Genomic DNA, 22,197 nt, shown 5'->3' on the forward strand with positions numbered 1-22,197 from the left:
CATTTGGTTCGTGGTTTGCTGCATTAGTAATTTAACTTCTCTGGTGTGGTTTCCTCCTATATGAGTCTGGTGGGATTTTCTTGGGTGAAATTGTGTTTGACAGTTGTTTAGGAATGAGTACCTGATGTTACTTTAAGCTGCACTTTTTTAGCTTGGCTTATGTTGGACTAAAAATTGTCTTTAGGTTGTAGTGTGTAAGTTTCTATAGAAAAATTGTATTGTGATTGCAGTGTATTTCATGGACTCCCAGAATGGTTTGGGTTGGAAGGGACCTTAAAGCCCATCCAGTGCCACCCCCTGCCTTGGGACAGGACACATTCCACTGGACCAAGTTGCTCCAAGCCCCGTCCAACCTATCCTTGAATATTTTCCTTACTGTGAATAAATTTCTCGTTCACCAACACCCCCTTCTCCTCAGGGCTGCTCTCTACCCAGAGAAATATGTGTGAATTCCTGTGTGTTCAGCAAAGAAGAAAAATGTTTACGGAGCAGCAGGACATGTGTGATCTGCCCTGCATTTTAGGGGCCACACTGAACTGAAAAATCTGAAATTTTTAAGTGTGTGAATGTGATGAAATCAGAAATTACAAATTACTTAATAATAGTTTTTAGCAGTGCCAATAATGAGATGTAATTGCTGGCTCAAAACTCACTAGGCTGCTCACAGAGGAAGATAAACAAATTTCTCTCCCACACAGCTTTAAACTCTGTAAGCATTCTGGTTTTCCTGCCTTTTTTTCTTTGATGTCAACAATGTTTTCAGGAAGCTCTTTAACACAGAGCTTCCTCTTTCACTGGAGAACAGTGATGGGATAGCTGGAGCAGAAAACTAGTGAGATGGAGTTACCCAATTCAAAGATGCTTCTTGAGAAGAAAAACCGGGAAGAAAAAGCCAGGTTGCTGCATGAATGCTTCAAAGTTGTTTGCTTTCTGATTTAATTCTTGTTTGGAAACCTGGGTATGGAACATAAGTGTTTCTTCTCATACAGGAGTCGTGATTTGTAAATTGTAAGATTTGAGCTAGTTAGTCATTTCAGACTCTAACTGAGATGTCTAAATTGAGCAAATCAAATTAGGTGAATAAGGTATTTAGCAGTTCTGTTAAACTCGTCATTCTGGCTTTTTTCTTCCAGCAGGGGAGTGAATGGTGTCAAATTAGAGCCATTTTTCAGATAGAAAACCTCCTGAAATTGTTCTAGATTTGTGAGTTGGAACCTGTTGACCCCAGGAAAAATAATTTTGAAAAAGTCTAATTTCAGCAGTGTCAGTTTTCAGTAATCAAAAAGCAAGATAACACGAGTAAGATGTCAGTGATGGATTTACAACACAATCACCGACCTCTACCTTTATGAACATGAGCATTCGTTCCTCCCTCCTTTTTTCCTTCTGCAACAGTTGGTACTGTTGGAACAAGGGATTTGTGCTGCCTAGAGCTGCACAGCTCTGGGAATCTTTGAAACACACAGGTTTGTGTCACACCACACATGCAGGGGGCCTGGGCTGTGATGACACTGTAGGAATGATCAATAGACAAGGTCTTCGTGTTCTGGGTTCAAACCTTCGTCTATTAATTGGGCCATTAAATTAGATCTCAGTTTACTGATCTCTCAATCATAATAGAGAAGTGTTTGTAATGGAAAACCCTAGAGAAAAGAGACTCTGCTCCCACAGCAGCAGAGATTGAGAGGCTTCACAAGTTGAATTTTATCATAATAAAAGATCAAGCTCGGAAAAGGCTTCTTGGAATTAATGCCCTGTGGCCAGAGCTGTTAAATACTGAACCCTCTGAGCATCAGCTTTCCAATTCCTTTTTTATAACCAAAAGAAAAGAAGAGAAGGAGGAACTGAGGGTAATGAAGAGTTTCACTGCAGCAGTGAAATCTGCCTCTATGGATATGAGGGGGGGAAAAGTCACAAATCCCTCATTTCTGATAGTGAAATGTAAATATCTGCAGTCTGAGCTGTTCAAGAGTAACGGGTAACTTTTCCTTCTCTTTTACATCACACAGTAGCTGTACTAGGAAGAAATTACCTCTGTGAAAGTTATGGCAACAGTATGACTGTTTTCTAAATTTCCTAAAAGAGGTTTTTAACCTTAGGGTTAGGTTGGTTTTCACTGGTGGTGCAGGATGCCCTGCAGCCCTGCTCTCCAATTCTGTGCTTTGGGGGGACCTGTTCATACCAACAGTGGCTTTTGGTAGTTCCTGTCCCCAGATATTTTCAGGCAGACATCATGCCACTGAGATAAACAGGCAGAGACCATCTTTCTGTGGATACAGCTTCGGGTTATTTATCTGCAACTCAGGCAGTTGTTTGCTCTTCTGTGTTTGCTTTAAAGCAGATGACCTGTTTATCCCAGCAAACTTACATTGCCATACAATACTCTGCCTGGTAAATTTGTTACTTTGCAAAATTTGTGTTGATTTTTTTTCCCACTGTGTCCTTCACTTTGGTGGCATTTTCCATGTGCTGTAAGACAGAGATTTTAGCAATCAATTCTCTTCAATATGGAGGGATACAGAACTGACTGGTTGGTGTTGCCTCAAAAGTAAGAATTAAAATCCTTGAAGACTAATTTAGTGCTTCTTAACTTTGAAATAGTTTTGCAGGATTTTAGTTTGGAGGAGAAAGCATTTATTGTCTAGCCCTGTTATAAAATGGCTTCACAGAGATGGGGGGGTGGTATTGGGAAGGAATTCATGGCTGTGAGGCTCTAGCACAGGTTGCCCAGAGAAGCTGTGGCTGCCCCTAGGTCTCTGGAACTGCCCAAGACCAGGTTGGACAGGGTTTGGAGCAACCTGGTCTAGTGGAAGATGTCTCTGCCCATGGCAGATGGTCTTTGAAGTCCCTTCCAACCCAAAACATTCCATGTTTCTATGATAAAGTGATATTCTGTTTATAATAAACTGCTTTATAATGAGATTTTTTTTAACCCCCATGCAGTGTGGTATGTTGCGAAATTATAATCCCATTTTTATTAGATGTTCAGAGTAGAGTGGAAACTAATGTCTTCTCAGAAAAAGGGCCTTCATGATATTCCCATGCTCAGGCTGTGTTTGAACGAGGACATTGTGGAAGTGGAAAATCAAGCAGCTTCAAGCCACTGGGCCTGAACTTTGCTTTTCACCTGTGGACTGTCAGTTGTGTGCACAGCAGGGTACCTGGAGAGAGCTTTTGAGTCACCTGGTCAGCCTTGGGCAGCTTTGCCTTGCTCTGCGTTGAGCTGTTCACGGACACAGTGCTCTGTGTACAGGTTCTTACACTGTTTGTTCTGTTCTGTTACTGTTACTACTTAAACATACAGAGGTTCTCAAATCTATGGAGTGGCTTTTGTTGGGAGACAGAAGTGATTTATGAAGATCTCAATAGCGTTAAATAAAAGAAACATATGCTGGCCTTATTAGTAGCTTGTTGACTTAGATTAGCTGTGGGGAAGCTTATAAGCTGATCAGCCCTTCCAAAATTGGGAGGTGTCATTGCAATTAGTAGGAAAGGCTGTGACAAAAGGGAAGACAACAATTGTTCAGACAAGGGAAAAGAGAATATTGGTAGCAAATGTGCTGTTGCTGGTATGACTTAGTGATGCAAATAGAATGAAGTTAGTTTTTAAAAGGAAAGAAGCATCCTTTGTTACTTAGAATTGAGTGTAGTTGTGGTCAGATGTACTAAAATGCTGCTTTTGCTGTGTCAACAACAAGAAGAGTACTCCATGTGGTCTCGCCTGTTTGTGCCTGTGTGTAACATATGGAGGCGAGGTTTTAGGCTGATATCAGCTGTTTCCAACATGGAAATATCATTGAACTCGGTTTAAGCCTGGTTGAACCTGCTGGGGATTCTGAGCGGGCGCCTGATGGGACAGTAATACTCTGGTCCCCCATCTGTTGTGGGCAGCCGAGTGCCCTGCGTGCCTTTGGAAGTGTTTTTGCAGCCCAGAATCCCCCAGCTCACAGGTCATGGAGACTTCCCAGATGGACAGACTCCCAGCTTTATTTACAGATAGATTGGATCAGGGTGAACCACAAAGGGGTCTTGGGGAAAGGTTGCTTCTCTCTGTCTCAGCGTCTCCTCACGTGGAGCAGAGTGGCTGAACTGTTTTCTGCTCTGCAGGTAATGGCACAGGACTCCTTAAAAATTGTTGATTGCTGACCTGGCTTAAAAAGGTATTTAGTACCTAAATATGCACCACTCTGAGAGCTCACCTTTGGACAAGGTAGTCTGCTCTTCCCTCAACCACTTTTTGTGTCTCTGCTGACTTGTGGGCCACATCCAGTGGGATAATTTTCTAATTTTGTCATTTTTTGGGGGGGGGGCAAGGCACTGATACAACTCATTTGTCTTCTGCCATCCAGAAAATCATGTGGCACTTCAGTGTCTTACAAACTGCAAGCCATTGCTTGGCAGGGTGTGAGATTACATGAACGTGTTGCAAATCAGCGTGGAACTGAGGTTTGTTGAATCTTGATCCCTACTTCACAGGATCTAGACCATCACACATGTCACAGAGAGCTGGAGTTCTGAGGGAAAAGGCCCCCGTAGTGCCATCTTTAATTATTGTGAATTTAATTATTCATAGTTACTGTGCCATATAAGCTCTTTGGAAACACTATGATTTGATAGTAATCTTCAAATTGAGGAATTAAACTTTTCTTCTTCTGTGGAACCTTAAAATTGTTGATCTTGTGAATCTCTTCTGAGGAAGAGGAAGAAATATCTGAGGAAATTACTGAGAGAAATTACTATTTTTCTGATACACTTCCAGTGTTGTTTTACAGATGAATTTGCAGAGACTGAGGTTGTTCTGAGTTGTATGACTTAAGTTTTCTACACGTTTAATAGCTAAAGGAAGCAAAAATGAGAAGCCAGGAACATTATTCCAGTCCTGCTAGTACAATTTTGATTTCTTTTAGCTGCCCTGGAAAAAGGTTAAGGCCACTAAAATGTTTACTGGGTTGTATCCAGCTATATTATTTGGGATTTGTGTGTACAGTGAGGATCGTAGAGTGCTTTGGGTTGGAAGATCATCTGGATGTGATACTTCCAGCTTTTGTATTATAAAATGTCTGTTCAAATTACTAGTAATTAATCCTGCAGAAGATTTTTCTGAGATTTAAAAAAACAAGGGATTTCCAATAGTCTTTTAGAAACTATTATTTGCCACTCCCGTAGAATCCTAGAAACTGCAGTCTTGTCTTAGTTTGTTTTGAATGGTGCATATTTATGGGACAGTGTTCCTTAACAGAAGTAGAGGTGATTCAGGATAATGACTTGCTTGAACCTGTCGTTTATCCTCAGTTGCAGGGTATTTGGCTCATTAATGCTTTATTCAGATACAGCATGTACTCTTTCCTTTTTAGAAATTGTCTCTTTGGAAAAAACAGTTCACTGGGATCTAAAGAAATAAATGACTAATGAACTTACAAAGATTTATCTGACAAACTGAAATAGTGTTATGGCTCTAAGTAAACATCAGAATGAAACAAAAATATAGCAAAAAATATAGGATTGATTATAAATATTTTCTTTCCTTTTTTTTCCTTGTCTGGCTGCTGCTTATTTCACGTTTTAACTGATGTCATTATAGATGTCTAGTGTGTGAAGCCAGAATAGGTAAGAGTGCCTGCAGGGAGAGGAGCAGATCAGTTTAACATTCAACTAACCTGTGCCTGTGCCCTCCAAATTGCTCCTGAAAACTTTCCTTTCCACCACACATGGAAATTTTCAGTTTGTTCAGACCCCACACTTCGGTGAGGATTTTCAAACAGGCTTTCTAATGGATTTTAGGAATACAAAATAACAGTTTATGAAATTTCTAAGTCTCTTAAGTACTCAAACCAAGGTATTTTCCACCACATTGTAGTCTCACTGTAGTTTGCAAGGAGAATATTGCACTTTGAATCATCTGACACGTGTAAATGGAGGGTGAAACTATAGGTACGGGAGAATCAGGATTTAACAACTTTGATGTGCACCAGGCCTTTATAACCATTGAATGACTCAACCTTTTTAATGGAAATGGCCTTCAGCAAGTTAAGGAAAGAACAGGCTTTTAGGGAAAGTAAATACACTTAGTTCTGCAGTGAATAGATAAATTTGCTGTGAAGTTGTGTAGAGACATGCTTCTGTAACTCATTAATTGTGTGCTGGGTCCGCAAGTGGGTGTTTCTCCAAGAACCCCAGTTTGCAGGGGCTGAGGTGGGTGAACCCTGCTGGGGAGCAGGGCAGAGGCTGACGTGGTGCCCTCTCTTGCAGTGTCTCCCGGCTCCCGAGGGAGGATTTTCCAGGCCCAGGCAGATGGAGATGTAAATGTCCCCTTTAATGAGGGTGTCCTAGCATCCCTGTAATCCCGTGCAGAGCCTGTGAATTATCACAAGTGTCTAGCCAAGGGATAAAAGCGCAGGAGGTTTCCAAAACAACATTCCCATAGTAGCATCTCTTAAGCTGCCAGGGATATGTGCCTTCCAAGTAACCAGTGCATCTGGGTGATTAAAGCCTTCGCCCTTTGTCTGAAACATCAGAACTGAATAGACATTTCCTCCAAGCTCTTTCATATCTTTTTTTGCTTATGGGTCATCAGTTGCTTGTGTCTGCTTTTAATATACAAATCCTTTTGTTCTTTTTGATGGAACTTCATCTGTACAGAAGTAATTTGGCCTTTCTATAGAAGAATCTCATATATTTCTCCTTTTGTTTTCAGTCTATCAGACATCTCCAGAACTTGTTTGGTTTTCATTTCCTTGCCCTCCTATAAATACTTTCATGCATAGAGATAATTCTCCTCTTGTAAGCCTGTTTTGTACATTTGGCCAGTACTGTGACAGAGTGCTGCTTCAGGGCATGGGAACTTATGTCTGTGACACATTATCACAAATAATCGCTTCTTGAGTATTTAAATAATTTTCATCCTTTTCTTTTCTGTGTTGTTATGGCACCTTTAACCCTATAATGACCCCTCGCCCCCAAACTGCTGTTTTGCAATAATGTAATTTACAATCCTGTCATCAGTCTATGCTATAAGATATAAATTTAGGGATGCTTGTATCTGAGAAGAAGGCCTGCAGGGATGAAGTATTTTTAGAAAGCTATGAGAATGTTGCTTAGATGAGGAAGTTAGGTGGGGGTCAAGGCAGAAGGAAAGTGCCAGCAGTGGAAAAGGATCAAATCAGGGATTACTGGAGAACTGACACATCCATATCCATGGGACCTGGTGAAAAGCACCTGGGAGCCCCATGGGAGCTGACTCATGACAATGCAAGAGCACTGGAAGATGTCGGGAAAACCACATCCAGGTTTTGGGCCCCTAGACACAGGAGAGGGGTTGCCCAGCTGGAGCAAGTTCAGTGGAGGGCTCTGTGGTGGTTGGGTGCTGGTGTAGGAAGGTGGTCTGAGAGAACCAGCCTTGTTTAACCTGCAGGAGAAAAGGCTTCAGGGCAAGGAGGGTCAGAGAAGGGGTGAGAAGCATTCCCAGGTCTAGGAGAAGGTTACTGAGGAGAGGGTGCCAGCCTCTTTATATGGAAGTTTGTGACAGAAAGATGAGAGAGAATGGTCAGGAGGTTCCAACCTGAGGGAAGAAGGCAATTTTTCATTGTCAGGGGAGTATTGGCACAACAGCACAGAGAAGTTGTAGAGTCTCTGTCCCACTGGATAAACCCCTGCTCAGGTGTGGATTCAGTTTTAACCCTACTTTGAGCAGGAGGTTGGGCTACAAACCTCCTAAGGTCTCTTTCATTGTAATTATGACTGTAAGATAAGAATAATAATTTTTAGGAAAACTGAATGAAAAATGAGGAATTTTTTGAGAAGCTTAACTGTGCTAACACCACAGTGGCAGAAACTCACCCTAAAGAAGCCCAAACCACCTTTCCGTGAACACAGCACGTCAATCTTTAATAGCAGTCTTGGCACTGAAAACCAAATACACAGTAGTATTTCTGCTGTGGTTCATCAGTACCACAGTTCATCACATCCTCAGTGGCAGTATAATAAAAATGAAAAGTGTAATCCAAAATTCTAATTTTGCATGATGTATATGATGTATTTTACTGTTAGCAAGAATCACAGTATCCTGGAATGGTTTGGGTTGGAAGGGATCTTAAAAATCATCTTGTTCCAGCCCCCTGCCATGGGCAGGGACACCTTCCACGAGACCTGGTTGCTCCAAACCCCATCCAGACTGGCCTTGAGATAGGCAGATAGATGGTTTGCTTTTCAGCTGTTTGTACCATATGAAATAACATCAATAGGTGATATTTTAGGCAGCAAATAAATCAGCAGTTCTCATGGAGTGGATGATCTAGTAAGTTGTTGTTATCATCTGCGTAGTATTTTAGTACAGAATGTGTTTCAGTTGGCTTGGTCTTTGGGAACAGAAGAGCAGTGACTAATAGGACTTCCTAGAGCACAGGTTATCAAACATGAACAATAGTGGAATGTTCATTGCGCGTCATGACATTCTGCCCACGTGTGCAGAGATAGTTCGGTGTGTGGACTGGTGCATACTAGTTTAATTAGCTTATACTTTCATTTATTTTTCTTTTAAAGACTTTCATATTGGCTTTTCCATAGAGTCATGTTGCAACATAACTACCTTTTGAAAATACACTGATTAAGTCTTCAGACTCAGCCGAAGATGTTATTTGCTGTGCATTTTTCAAATTCTGCCGCAGAAACGATATGACCTAAATATTTAATCAGGCTTAGCAGAATTGGCTTTTTTTTTATTATTATTATTGCTGCAGATTAATCTAGTTTCTCTGAGCTAATACACATGGCATGTATGTCTTCAAGACCTTTCTTTTTCTCAATAACGTTAAAGATTTATAGCCCTCATAAAATCTGGCATGCGCCAAGGGGAAGATTATGAATTACAATTACTTAAACATTAGCACTGGGAATTTTTCTTTTGAATTCTGTATATGATGTTTCAACCTAGGTTGTATTTATAGAGGGGTTAGTGAATACTGGTTTTATACCACTTTTCTATACCCTACCCAATTTGCTTCATTTCTGTGTTGTTAAGATGTTGGCTTGGTGCTGTTTACATTTTTGCCTTTGATATATTTATTTTAAAATTGCAGTTGACTTCACTAGAGAAAATATCAGATTTCTAGTTTAAACAAATAAGGATGTAAATGGCTTTGAATGTTTTGCTTACTGCCGTTGTCTTGTTCAAGTCTTAAATTTTGGATGAAAAAATAAATGTAAACATATAATGAATTTCAGCACTTCTTATTTTCAAACTCTTGTTTTTGCTAGGTGTTTAGTCTGTGACTGTAGTCTTGTGTACACTTCTTGAATTAATTTCGAGTTTGAGTTAAAAATTGGAAGTGATATGATCACCTAAACCAAAACAATTGCAGTGGCCATTTAGGATGTTGAGTTTTTTTCAGAGAAACAGCAGGTTTGGAAAAATCTTCAGGAAAGTTCCATTTGTTTGCTGGTTTTGATAATCTGTGTGTTTCACACAAGATCCTTGGAGGGCTTTCAGATGATCAAGGAGGCTCAGTAAAACTGCAAGAACCCAAGACAGCCCAGGAGGAAAACCACATCCTGGGGCACACCAAACACAGCAAAACCAATGGGCCAAGGCATTTCTTTACCAGGAGAGTGGTTAAACCCTGGAACAGACTTCTTAGAGAGGTCATCAATCACAGAACCATAGAATGGCTTGGTTTCAAAGAGATCTTAAAGCCCATCTCATTCCACCCCCTGCCATGGGCAGGGACACCTTCCACCAGACCAGGTTGCTCCAAGCCCTGTCCAACCTGGCTTTCAACACTTCCAGGGATCCAGGGAGTGTTCCCACAGCTTCTCTGGGAAACCTGTGCCACTACTGTAACATACTTTAACTTGGTCAGCCCTGAATTGCTCAGGCATTTGGACTAGATAGTCATTTTAAGTCCCTTCCTACTGAAAATACTCTCTTCTATTCACATGGGAACCTCCACCTTCCCTCTAGCTGTCCACATGACACTGCCATTGATTTTGAAGTGTGTCTTTAATGTCCTTGTTTAACTGCTGTCATCAGAATATCTTTATGGATTGGGATTGGCCAAACTCTGTGGAAAGAAGACTTTTCATCAAACCTGCATCAAATTACAAATAAATATATAGATGTATTGGGTTAATTTTTATATGTATATAAAAATCACGTTTCCCCTACATGTGCCTGGGTGTCAGGCAGAGAAGAGTGTGTTCAGGGGGGGTCTCAAGCCTTCATTTTAACTGCTGCTGGTTCAGACAAATCTGAAAAGCTCTCGAGGAGGACCAGAGCCTCCAGGATTGGAGGAGATTGGGATAAGCAGGTGAGAGTATTCTCACAGCAGTCAGAGGAAGGTGTTCACCTCTTGGAATATTGATGAGGACAGGCTGTCCTTGCAGGGTAGAAGAGGGAAGGACAACTCCAGAAGCTGGAGAGAGTTACAAGCAGGAGCAATTATCCACTTGAGCAAATTTACCTTTTTTTTTTTTTTTTTCTAGAAGGTAGATATAGCTGACTGATGTAGTTAGTTTGGGGGGTTTTTTTCTTTCTTTTTTTCCTATTGGGATTTTTTGGTTTTTTTCTTTGGATCTTATTTACCAGCCAATAATGCAGCTTCCTCCCTGCCCTCTCAACTTATACCAGCTGCTGGGCAAGATTAGACAGTGCCAGATCAGGAAAGGAAACATGTTCATATCCATATCCATAAACAAATAGTTATGTTATAGGACACTTTACTTTTTAGCTATTAGAAGTTGGCACTGTCCTACTGTGTTATCAGAATTCAAAATGTTGATCAGATGGCTCTTTATAAGAGGGGATTACAATCATTTGGAGTGGGATTTTAGTACAGTGTAGGCTACAGTTTTGTCCTCCAAGTAAACAGAATATGTGAATAATACACATGCACACAAACACCATAAATCAAATATAATGGCCTTTATTTTCTGCAGTAGTGCTTTTTCAAATTGTGTCAGTACTATATTGTAGTTGAAGATTGGCTTTTGCTGCAAAATAAAAGAAATGTACCCCATGGAACATAAAGAAAACAAAAACGTCAATAACATGTAACTGTAGCTGTAGCTGGACATCTGATTTCTGGTGGATCGAGTAAGCCAGTTTCAAACACATGATGAGTCAGTGAAAATTCAGTGTCAACTTTTCTTAATGTACGTGCTCTTAAAGGAACTAAGCCTTGATTTTATTCAGGTTTACCTTGGAGGATTTAATGATGGAGATGCTTAATCTTCAATGTGATGCAAGCTCTGGTGGTCAAAGGGACTGTTAAAAAACCACAGGTTTGTGGGATTGCATTGCTCTTGGTATGGGTTTACTTTTCAGTAAACAAGTTCAGCTTTGAAAATGGGAACAGCCTAATAAATTTCTCCTCTTCATTACCACATGCTGTGGTCTCATCCAGTTGATGAGTTAAGCCTAAATGTGATGGTTGTGACTGAGTGTCTTGTTGTTCCTGTCCATGGAGAACGTTGGCAGGAGTCAAAGATAAAGTGATATCACTTACCTTATGGAGCCAGGCTGGGAGAGCTGGGGGTGTTCACCTGGAAAAGAGAAGGCTCCAGGGAGACTTGAGAGCCTCTTCCAGTGCCTAAAGGGGCTCCAGGAGAGTTGGAGAGGGACTTGAGACAAGGGATGGAGAGATAGGACAAGGGGGAATGGCTTCCCACTGGTAGAGGGCAGGGTTAGGTGGGATATTGGGAAGGAATCAGTGTCTGTGAGGGTGGTGAGGCCCTGGCACAGGCTGTCCAGAGAAGCTGTGTCTGCCCCTGGATCACCTGGAAGTGTCCAAGGCCAGGTTGGATGGGGCCTGGAGCAACCTGGTCTAGTGGAAGGTGTCCCTGCCCATGGCAGTGGGGTGGAATGAGATGGTCTTGAAGATCCTTTCCAACCCAAACAATTCTGTGATTCTGCAGCTGAAGGTCCTTTCAATTTCTTGTCTAGTCTAACCAGATTGAATGGCCGGAGTGAGACCTATAGAGGCTTGACATAAGGTACAGTGTTCTGGTAACAAGGCTGGTAAAATATACTAAATGGGAACAGTGGACTTACGAGCATTTAGATCTTCTAAACATCATCATTCTAAAATATACTCTTTAATTTGGTTTAGAAAAAAAGGTCTGTGGCCTCTGTGTGTATCTGGAAGGGCAGGCCTGTGGGTTGAGGGTTTTCCTCAGTGTGGGATCCTGTAAATTCTTTATCTTCTCTATCCCTGGCCTGTGGAGCAAAGAGAATAGCCTGTGTTGTTCAAAACAAGCTGTGGTCAGGGAAAAAAAAGGCATAAAAGCTTAGGATATTGCCTCCTTGCAGCTGCTTCCTCTCCTGAAAATTATTATATCTGCAAATGAAGTGCCGAAAGGGACTGTGTGTTTCTCAACTTCCAGAGCAAAGGTAGGTGACTGATTTAACCGGGTTGCAAATGTTGTTTAAAGCAAAGCAATGGGAGCTGTTGGGTTTGATAAAGTCTTGGGCTTAGAGCCCTGCTGGTTATACCTGGGGGTCATCTGCTGGTGGCACTCCTTTCTGTCCTACTCTTTGACCAAGGTACACAAATAATTTTGTCTCTAGAAACAGTGCTTTAACCACGCTTGACTATGTCCAACAGGGATTGTAGAGAGATACCAGCCTGTGAAATGTGGGTGGTTGGGTACAAAACCCCCTGGCCAAGTTTTCACCTATGAAGCCATTGATTTGGTGGGGGTGTTGTAGCCTAAAGTTCATGTGTTTGTTGATTCTTGCCAAAGTCATCAAAGGAGACTTAATTTTGTAAATCTTCACTGGAAGCTTTTCCAGTTTAGCACTCCAGGGGTATGTTTCTCCTGGAGAGATACCAGGTTCCAGTGGGGATAGCTTAGTAGGACCATCATGAACTGACTTTTTTATCTCACAATACCTTAGGCTAGTTAAGGCTTGCTGGAGGACTTGGAATCATGGAGTAATTTAGGTTGGAAAGGACTTCCAGGATTACCAGGTCCAGCTTTAAGATCACTGAGTCACATCATCACATCACATCATCACACTTGCCATGCTCTGGGCTGAGCACCATTATGCAGTGAAGCATTTTCTTTGCAAACCCTATAACAGAAGATGGTCGAGGTTTTATTTTGTACATGCTTCAGAGTTTACCAGTGAGGCAGTTTGTTGCAGGTGAACTGCTCTAATGAATTTATTTTCCTTTCCATTATGAGTGGGAGGATATCCTGTACATAGGCATAGGCTATATATCTATTATTCAAGAGCATTCAGAGTTGCTTAATGTGAATATTAAATGTTCTATTGCTTGCTCTATAGTTACTTCATGGAAGTGATTGTAGTTTTTCGTGGAAAAGCTGACCAGGTCTTAATTGTGTAACTCGATTATGATAAAGCACTATGTTTGAGGAACTAGAATTAAATACAGGAGTGAGTACTCTACCACTGGAATCCCAGGCTGCAAGGCCAGTTCACATTGATCAATAATTCTGTTGGAACTTTTTCCCTTGAGTCAGGTGTCAGTTTTCATGAAAATAAGTTAAATATTGTCAATACTCTCAGATTTTTTTTAAAAAGTAAACTTTGTAAACCAGGGCCAGTCCTCTGCACTTACAATTTTAGGGCAGGTGCAGAGAGGCATAAGACTTTCCTTAAGATAGTATTGTCTCCAAAAAAAAAAAAGAAAAAAAAAAAAGAGGGGGACACACCCAAAAAAGGCCCAAATTCTTGTGTCTCCAGTGCCTGAGACCTGCAGGTTCCCCTTGCAGTAGTGACAGAACCAGCGTTGTGGGCGCAGGCGAACGGATCCCTCCGTCTCTCGAAACTGTTGTTTTATGTCAAACCGCCCCATTGCTTTCTTGGCATCTTCCATTGACTCTTGGCACAAAAACCAAGGATGTTAAACCATGACTTAGCTTTCTTAAAGGAAAATACCTCTTTTTTCTGTTTTGTCTCCCTCTGCCCTTGTCTTTCAGTTATACCTGCCGCCACTTGCGGAGATATGTGTATGTCTTGGACAAACTGTATTTCCCCCACTCCCACTGCTCTACGCTGCAGCATTGCTTCTCGACCCTCAGTGACAATGGAGAGGAACTCTTGTCTTTAACTTGTTCTCACATTCTCAGATCCTATGCTTCCAGGTTATTAACCTCTGCTCTCCATTTACTGCATGCTGCATGCTCTGTGCCTGATCTGTGCATGTTTTCAGTTAACTGATGAATAATTTTAATTTCTAAGGGGATGGTTTGTGTCTTGATGGCATCCTTGATGTGTATCCTAAAAAGTGTGGTAGAAATGGGAGTCTAGTAATGGTTTGGTTTTATCTTTTTAACTTTAGAATACAAATTCTGTGGCCTTTGGAAGTTTTAAATGCTTTTTATGTTGAAGTATTTTAGTCCTTTTCCAAAGCTATGACATAAGAATCATGAACTGTAATTCACAAACCTTTCATACAGTTGCATAGTTTGTTTGGAATTAGTTCAGAGATATAAGTTGTCAAAGACTTCCTTGACACCCACTGTTTTGGTAATATTGTCTATATAAATTGCTTTTCAAGAATGGAAATCACTGAGCTTTTCCCTCAAGTTCAGTAAATTTTCATGACAGTTAATCATAGGATCATTTATGTTGGAGAAACCTTCCAAGATCATCAAGTCCAACCATTCCCCAGCACTACCCCATGACCCAAGTGCCACATCCACACAGCTTTTAAATCCCTCCAGGGACAGGGACTCCACCACTACCCTGGGAAGCTGTACCAGGGATGGACAACACAGTGAAGAAGTTTTTTCCAGTATAGAACCTAAACCTCACCTGGGACAACTTGAGTCCATTTCTTCTTGTTCTGTCACTAGTTATTTGGGAGAAGAGACTGACAGTTAAGAAAGATCTGTCTTTTTTATATGGCTGATCAGTTTTGATTGTATGGAATAAGAATGATGAGAATCCATCAGCTCAAAATGACAATATATAGTCTTTGTTCATGGTGTAGAATTATAGGTATTCTACAAAAACTATAAAGAAACTGTAAAGGGGGTGAGTTTAAAAATAAGTTCTGCTTGAAATACCAGAAGATTTCCCTAAGCTCTTTACTCCAAGTAAAAATTCAAGTTTTACTATTTCACTCTTGATGCTGTGGATAATTGAATACGTTAACCATGATCCTAGAAGCTTTAGGAAAACAAGGAAAAAATTGCGTGACAAAATTGATCAGAACATGGAAAGCATCCAGGGTGGAAATGCAGCTTCCCAGCTAAGAAAGCGTACAATAGCAAGAGACCACACAGTAAACATAAGTAAAACCAGCTTGATTGTCAAGGGAAGAAAATAGGGCATGCAAGCTGAAATAGCTCTTTTTTGTACAGAAGAAAAAATTTTATGGTAGTACATAATGATGGAGAGTTATACTGAAGGATCTCAACAGGAGATGAAAATCTAGCTGTCCCAGGGGCATTCTCCGGATTAATTTGGAACAGGAATATGGTATTAAAGTAGTCAAAAGCCTAAGATTTCAAAGGCTTATTTAAAAATGAATACTAATAACGAGGGGAGTCCACGGCAGAATCTCGTTTAAGATGTACTGTTTTACATGTAGGAATGATGTCCTGAAAACATAAAAGAAATAGCACAATTCTCCCAGCTTGTTTCCGTGAAATTTTGGTAATTCTGTACAGCGGCAACACTACAAGGTTAAGATGACAGAATCGTCCTTGGGAGACTAAGTGCTGTTCCAAGGATATTGCGTCTTTCAGGTGTTTTATGTGTGTAAATAAGAACTGATAGCACTATATGCTCTCTCATGTAACAAGCTTGTGAAGTTTTTAGAGTGAAAAGTTCGTCTAGTTATTCCCCGAACTGAAACTGATGGAAAAATAGTTTACTGGTATCACTTTCAGAAATGGGAGTTATGCATCAGTTGAGGTACATTAGAATACATCAGTCTGGGAGATTGTAAAATCACAGATTTTCATTACAGGTTGTCCTGTTCCGAGGCAGGAGGAGAGTAGAGGATTTGGAATAGAAATTACTGCTGTAGAAATATAGAGGTAGTGGCTTTTAATGGCTAAATCTCTGTTGTTCTGGTACTGTATGATTAGAAAAGTGGATTCTCAGGAAACCTGCCTGCCTGGGTCTGTAAGCATCAAATGTAGCAGCATAACTGAGTCGCCAAAAGTCTTTTGTATGAATCCATGCACCCCTTCTGTATTACATACTGAACAGCCTGGTTAGAGAAGAGATGGAATTTATAAATTACTAAAGGCAGAGGATAATTAACTGATACCCCCAGATGGTGTTGCCTGTCTTTGTACATCCCATAGAATTAAGGTTTTTATTACTATTTTGAAACATTTTGTGTGCAAATATATTTATTTTTGAATGAAACATATTCAAAAGCAACGTGGGCAGCGGGGAAGGGGAGGACTCTGACCCTCTGCCCCTCAGGTGAGACCCCCCTGCAGAGCTACCTCCAGCTCTGGGGAACAACAGCACAGGGACGTGGAGCTGCTGGAGAGAGTCCAGAGGAGGCCATGGAGATGCTCCAAGGGCTGGAGCCCCTCTGCTCTGGAGCCAGGCTGGGAGAGCTGGGGGGGTTCACCTGGAGAAGAAAAGGATCCAGGGAGACCTGAGAGCCCCTTCCAGTGCCTAAAGGGGCTCCAGGAGAGCTGGAGAGGGACTGGGGACAAGGGATGGAGGGACAGGAACAAGGGGGAATGGCTTCTTGCTGCTAGAGGGCAGGGTTAGATGGGCTATTGGGCAGGAATTGCTGTCTGTGAGGGTGGTGAGGCCCTGGCAGAGGTTTCCCAGAGAAGCTGTGTCTGCTCCTGGATCCCTGGAAGTCTTTAAGGCCAGGTTGGATGGGACTTGAAGCAACCTGTTCTAGTGGAAAGTGTCCCTGCCCATGGCAGAGTGTGGAACTGGATGAGCTTTAAGGCCCCTTCCAGCCTAAACCAATCTGTTATTCTAAGTTTTTCAAGCTTCCGTGGATGTGTGTAAGATAGTGGCTGTGATGTGTGGCAGCCATAGGCACACCACATCCCACACTTCCTGAACAGCTATGGGTAAAGTGGGGGATAGGGAAAGGAAAATAGTACATGTTTTGCTATCCCACGGGGAGTAGGCCCACAACACCAATTCTCCAGGCAGCTTTAACTGGGATTTAGTGCCAGTGTCGCTTCGATTTCTTTTCCAAATTCTTCAATCATAGGAGATACAATACCTGTTTTATTATGCACTGCATTAGGTTGCACAAATAGTGAGCCTGGGATTGTAATCTGTCATTTCAAATGTGTAATAATTCTGCTGGGGCTGTGCTATATATTGATTACTGCAATAACTGTGCTTCGTCATGTGAAATATGTTCTCCCACTCTTACCGTTGTGGTTTCCTTTTGCATTGCATGTTCATCGTGTGATGTTTTAATGCTCGTGTGTGTTCCCTTTTTGTTTTAAAACTCTTTGGCTTGCAGTCAAGCTCAGGAAAATTGCTTTTGAAGATGAACTGTCTTAGTGCATGTGCTAGTAGAGAGGCAGCTAACAAGAAATGATTAGTTCTGGGACGCTAAACAAATTAAGGACAGTTTTATTTTCATAGCAGGCTTGACATTGTGTGTGAAAGGAAATATGGTTTTGCTGAGCCTTGTAAATTGAGTAAACATATTCTTAATGTAGTAGAGGTAAAAATTATTATGGACTAATTTGAATTAAGTTTTTTTTTTTTCCCCAGAGAAAAAAGACCAACAAATACAATGTCAAGCTGGCACACAGTTTACCTATTTTGCATATCTTTTATTGCTTAGTGCTAGGTTTGTTTAAACAGCAAAATGTATGTAATAAGATTTTAATACTCCCTTTCAGAAATGTTCTGGCATATTGTCTCAAGCGTATAGAGGATAAGCTTTGCAGCCATCCTCCTCCAATGCCATCAGAGTCAAGAGAATTATGCAATTACACTAATTTAAGAATGTGCAGCCTCTGCTGGGATCAGGGCCTTGGAGGTTAGCTCTAAGAAATACTGCTAATTGCTAGAAATGGTTCTGGTGCTGCAAAGTGATGCTGAAGTGCTGCTTAAAGCCAACTTGAACTCATTCTCCAACTGCCAGCTCCTTTTTCCTTGGAGTGTGAGCTATGCTGGGGCATAGGGAGGGCCTGTATCCCAGTCCTTTGTCCTAGTGTGGGTTTCTGGCCTGTCCTTGAGTACAAACAGGAAAGGTGTCAGGGTATCCTCCTCAGAAACAGATAAAACATTTGCAACTCTGATGTGTTTTCTTTGGCTTTAGTCTGTGAAGGAAAGGTGGGGAAAAGTGTAAGGCAAATACATTTATTATTGAACCTTAAATGATTTTTGTGTGAATTAATGGAAATAAAGATGTACCTCAATTAATATTCTTTCAAATGGGTTTTGACAAATGTGAATTCTTTTTCTCTGATTCTGTAGATCATCCTGAGTGTTTGTTTACATTCAGCTTTTAGGCAGTTAGTATAAAAATCTGAGTTAGTGCAAGTGAAATAGTCAGTACATCAGCCTGGCTTAGAGTCATCAAATTGTTTGGATTGGAAGGGACCTTAGAGCTCATCCAGTTCCACCCCCTGCCACGGGCAGGGACACTTTCCACTAGACCAGGTTGCTCCAAGCCCAATCCAGCCTGGTCTGGAACACTTCCAGGGATGGGAAAAATACTGATCCTCACTTCATTGTGAGCTTAACCTGTCAGAAGTTTTATGAATAGCCCCACTTACGTCACAGGAAAAGAAGTAGAATAACGAAAATGGCAGAATCTGGATCTGTCACAGGCAAGAAACAGCTTCACTTCATCTCTTACTAAAGAAAACTAGTTTTGGAATGTCAGACAACTTAGTTTAAAATATTTCTCCCCTCCCCCCCCCCCCAGTATTTCTCCGATAAAAAGATCTAAAAACCTTGGTAGATTTCAGTGCTTTTAAGGAATAAACAGACTTGTTTCTCTTTTTGACTATGCTGACTAAAAACATTTTTTCTGCAGAGTATTTTAGTAAGATTCTGCACTTTGCCTCCAAAACTGGCGTCTGACAAATGATCTGTGGGTGTTTTTAACCCCACAAGCAGTATTCAGTGATCTCTGCTCAGCATCCTGCCAAGCTGGAAGGCTGATGGGAAGAGGATTGGTACCCAGTCAGGGATTGCAGTATCATTGCATTATCGTAGAGTGATATGTGAAATTTTTCTTGTTTTTGAGACATATGTCATCATTCCTGCACCCTTTAATGTCAGAGTTGGACATTGTACAGTTTTTTGACAATGAGTAAATTTATTTGTCCTATTGGGATAACCTGTGCCACCGACAAATTCCGACTGCTGCCATTAACTGGTGCTTAACCTAAAGACTCAAAGGTGGTCTTTTCCTGACTGGGTTTAATATTCACAGTTTTACGTTTTATTTTCAGTGCCAACCCAGTGCTGTGAGTTGTTGTAATAGTCATTGATTTCAGTGGTTATGGAACGTGTATTTTAAAGTTCAGTCTTAGGTAGACCATAGAACAGCTGACAGAATTTAATTAAGTCACTTAAGAAGTAAGTGGAAGTAAGAATAAGTGAAAATTGACAAGGGGAAAAAAAGAGACAATCAAGCTGCATTAGTATTTCTTCAAGGATGCAGGCTGGTTTGTAAATACCCATATGCTGAGATTTCTGTAGAGCAGCCTGCAAATTTTTATGGAAACTCAGTTTCTGAGTTCCTGAGCTGGGAGCACAGGTCAGGAGATGAGGCTTTTTCTTTGGCTGCTGTGATGATGTGGAACAAGGTTTTCCTTTGGGGGAAAATAAATAGAATTAAAAAAAAATGGTCAGAGATCTGTTGAATGAACATAATTTAATATTTTATGGCTTTTAGATTGTGATTTTTAGTCAGCTGCTGATAATTTTATTGAAGGATTGGAGTTGTTTATTATGGAAGGATCACTTTACACTCAACATTGAGTGACTTGGCAGAGCTGAATTGTTTATAAATAATTCTATTACAGATTATTTATCTTCGTACTGCACAGCATAATGATTAAGAAACCAGTGAGATATAAAATCAATGCTGTGGGTATTCAATGGGTGAAGAATTGTCTGGCTTGCAAGTCTCAAATGCGGTTTAACTGGATGCTTATCAAGTGTGTGCATGTCTCGTGGAAACCCACTGCTTTGGTTCATTAACTCCTGCCCTATTTAAAATAAAGTATCAAGGATAGTTTTTAGGGAGGAAGGTGATCAGTGAAGGGGAGAGATTGCTGATATCAAAATGTAACTGTCCAAACTTGATGCAAGCAAGGCGTATTTTCATAAAGCTGGTAGAATTTCATGTGTGTAGGTCATGCCACGAGGTGAGAGGTCCAGATTGGCTTCAAAAGAACTCAGAAGTGCTCTGTGGCGTTTTTATGAGTTTACTCTTAAATTATTTGGAAGTTTAAGGGTAAATCCTTCAGCAAGGGGCTCTTTTTATTAAGATATATCAGGGGAGGTTTAGGTTGGATATTAGAAAGAGATTCTTCCCCCAGAGGGTGGTTGGGCACTGAACAGGCTCCCCAGGGGCAGTGGGCACAGCACCAAAGCTGTCAGAGCTCCGGGAGAGTTTGGACAGTGATCTCAGGGACAGGGTGGGATTGTTGGGGTGTCCTGTGCAGGGCCAGGAACTGGACTGGATGATCCCTGAGGGTCCTTTCCACCTTGGGACATTCTATGATTCTATGCAAAATATAATGCACTCCAGTATCTGGAAATTGAAGCAAACCCAGCTGAGATTGATCCATCTTTTTTTAACATGGTGAATGAGTCACTGGAATAGTTTAACAAAGGCTCTGGATTTCCCAAAATTGGAATTTTTAAATGAGATTGGAAGTTTTCCTAAAAGATATGTCCAGGTCCAGCCAAAGCTATTGGACTTGAAGGAGGAAGTAGCTGAGGGAATTCCTATGGCTTGTGTCAGACAAGCTGATCAAAGTGGCTTCTTTTGGCATGAAAAATGGAAGTTATAGGCAGATTGCCGTGCAAGATTTTGTTGGTTTGTTTGCCTCACAGATTTCTTTAACGGGCTGCGTTTTGATTTGCAATTTTCCCATTACAAGTGTTATCTTCTCAGGTTCCCCAGGTGATCTGACCTGAACAGTACAAAACAGCACAGATTGCCAAAACCCTACATTCTCATGCACAAAAAGCGAAATTTAAAGGGAAAAACTGCACGAGTGATATTCTTTTTATGTGATAACCTTTGTTTCTCCCACTCTGGTAAAAATTCATCACAGGCATGAGCTAGATGTGTTCTACCACACGAGCATGTGAGGCTAAAACACATCTTGGTCGGTCAGAATTATTTTTAATTGGATGCTTATGAGCCCACATTCCCATGAGATCAAGTTGGAACAAAATTACTTTCACACATTTCCATTGTAGCAGGATGTTCAGAGGCCGGGGGTTTTGCGTTCCTACGTAATGTTTGGCGATTAATCAGCGTTGGGGAGGGTGCCTTATTCTTTTATAAGTATGTAAATAAGCTATTGTTTTGGGACTAAAAAGAGGAAAATTCTATAGCCTGCCTGAAGAGTTCAGGAGAACACTAGTAAAGCAGTGCACATCAGACTGAATGTAGTGTAATAGTTTGTAACTGGAAGGAGAAAGGATTTATGCTCACTAAGCCACTGTTCTGCTGTGACCAAATAGCCTTGCTGAGGTGCAGCAAGTCTGTAGTATCTGCTGACTTTCCTCGGGGGCAGGATGTCACCTCTCCAGCAGCTTCCTTAAATCACTGTCACTGGCAGCATGGAGTGCCTGCGGGTGTCCTTTGCTTTGTCCATCCAGGTGATGCACTGGTGTCTGTTTTGGTTTTCCAAACAGCATTGCGCGAACTTTGACTAGGGAAGGCAACTTCGTGAAATGTGTAATTATTGTCTAAATATAGAAAATTATTCCCTAAGAGAATAACAGGCGTATGTTACTGATTCAAAACGTCTTCCCATTTGTCTCATTAGAGCACGGATTCTCACCAAAGCTACATTTTGGCTTATGCAGAAGCCCTCTTCATCATGAGCTCTCATGACTGTAGCTGTGATTCCAGTGCTCCTTTTGTTGGGATGGAACTAGTGGAAAGCACTGACTGCGGCTAGAATTATCACAATTGATAATTTTGATTAAGATGTTCCAACCAGAATGCCTGAAGCATCAAAATATATACTGTTTTCTCTCCTAAGTGGTGAGGGGTGTCTACATCTTGATATCAATTG

The 22,197-nt window shown here is 41.1% G+C and overlaps 1 protein-coding gene across 3 annotated transcripts in view; it reads left to right on the forward strand.

The window, feature by feature from the left end:
• The window catches only part of DYM (dymeclin), a 213,578-nt gene that overhangs the window by 98,766 nt on the left and 92,615 nt on the right, over nt 1–22,197 (forward strand). For 2 of the 3 annotated variants that reach the window (XM_051803671.1, XM_051803670.1), the window contains exon 14: nt 13,939–14,103. The exons of the other annotated variant lie outside the window; for it this stretch is intronic. In XM_051803671.1, the coding sequence (XP_051659631.1) occupies nt 13,939–14,103 (165 nt within the window). The remainder of the gene's footprint in view (nt 1–13,938; nt 14,104–22,197) is intronic. 3 annotated transcript variants of the gene reach the window in all.

Source organism: Manacus candei, unplaced genomic scaffold, assembly GCF_025592945.1.
Source record: "Manacus candei isolate 608988 ecotype Guabito, Panama unplaced genomic scaffold, ASM2559294v1 h1tg000059l, whole genome shotgun sequence".
NCBI lineage: Eukaryota > Metazoa > Chordata > Aves > Passeriformes > Pipridae > Manacus > Manacus candei.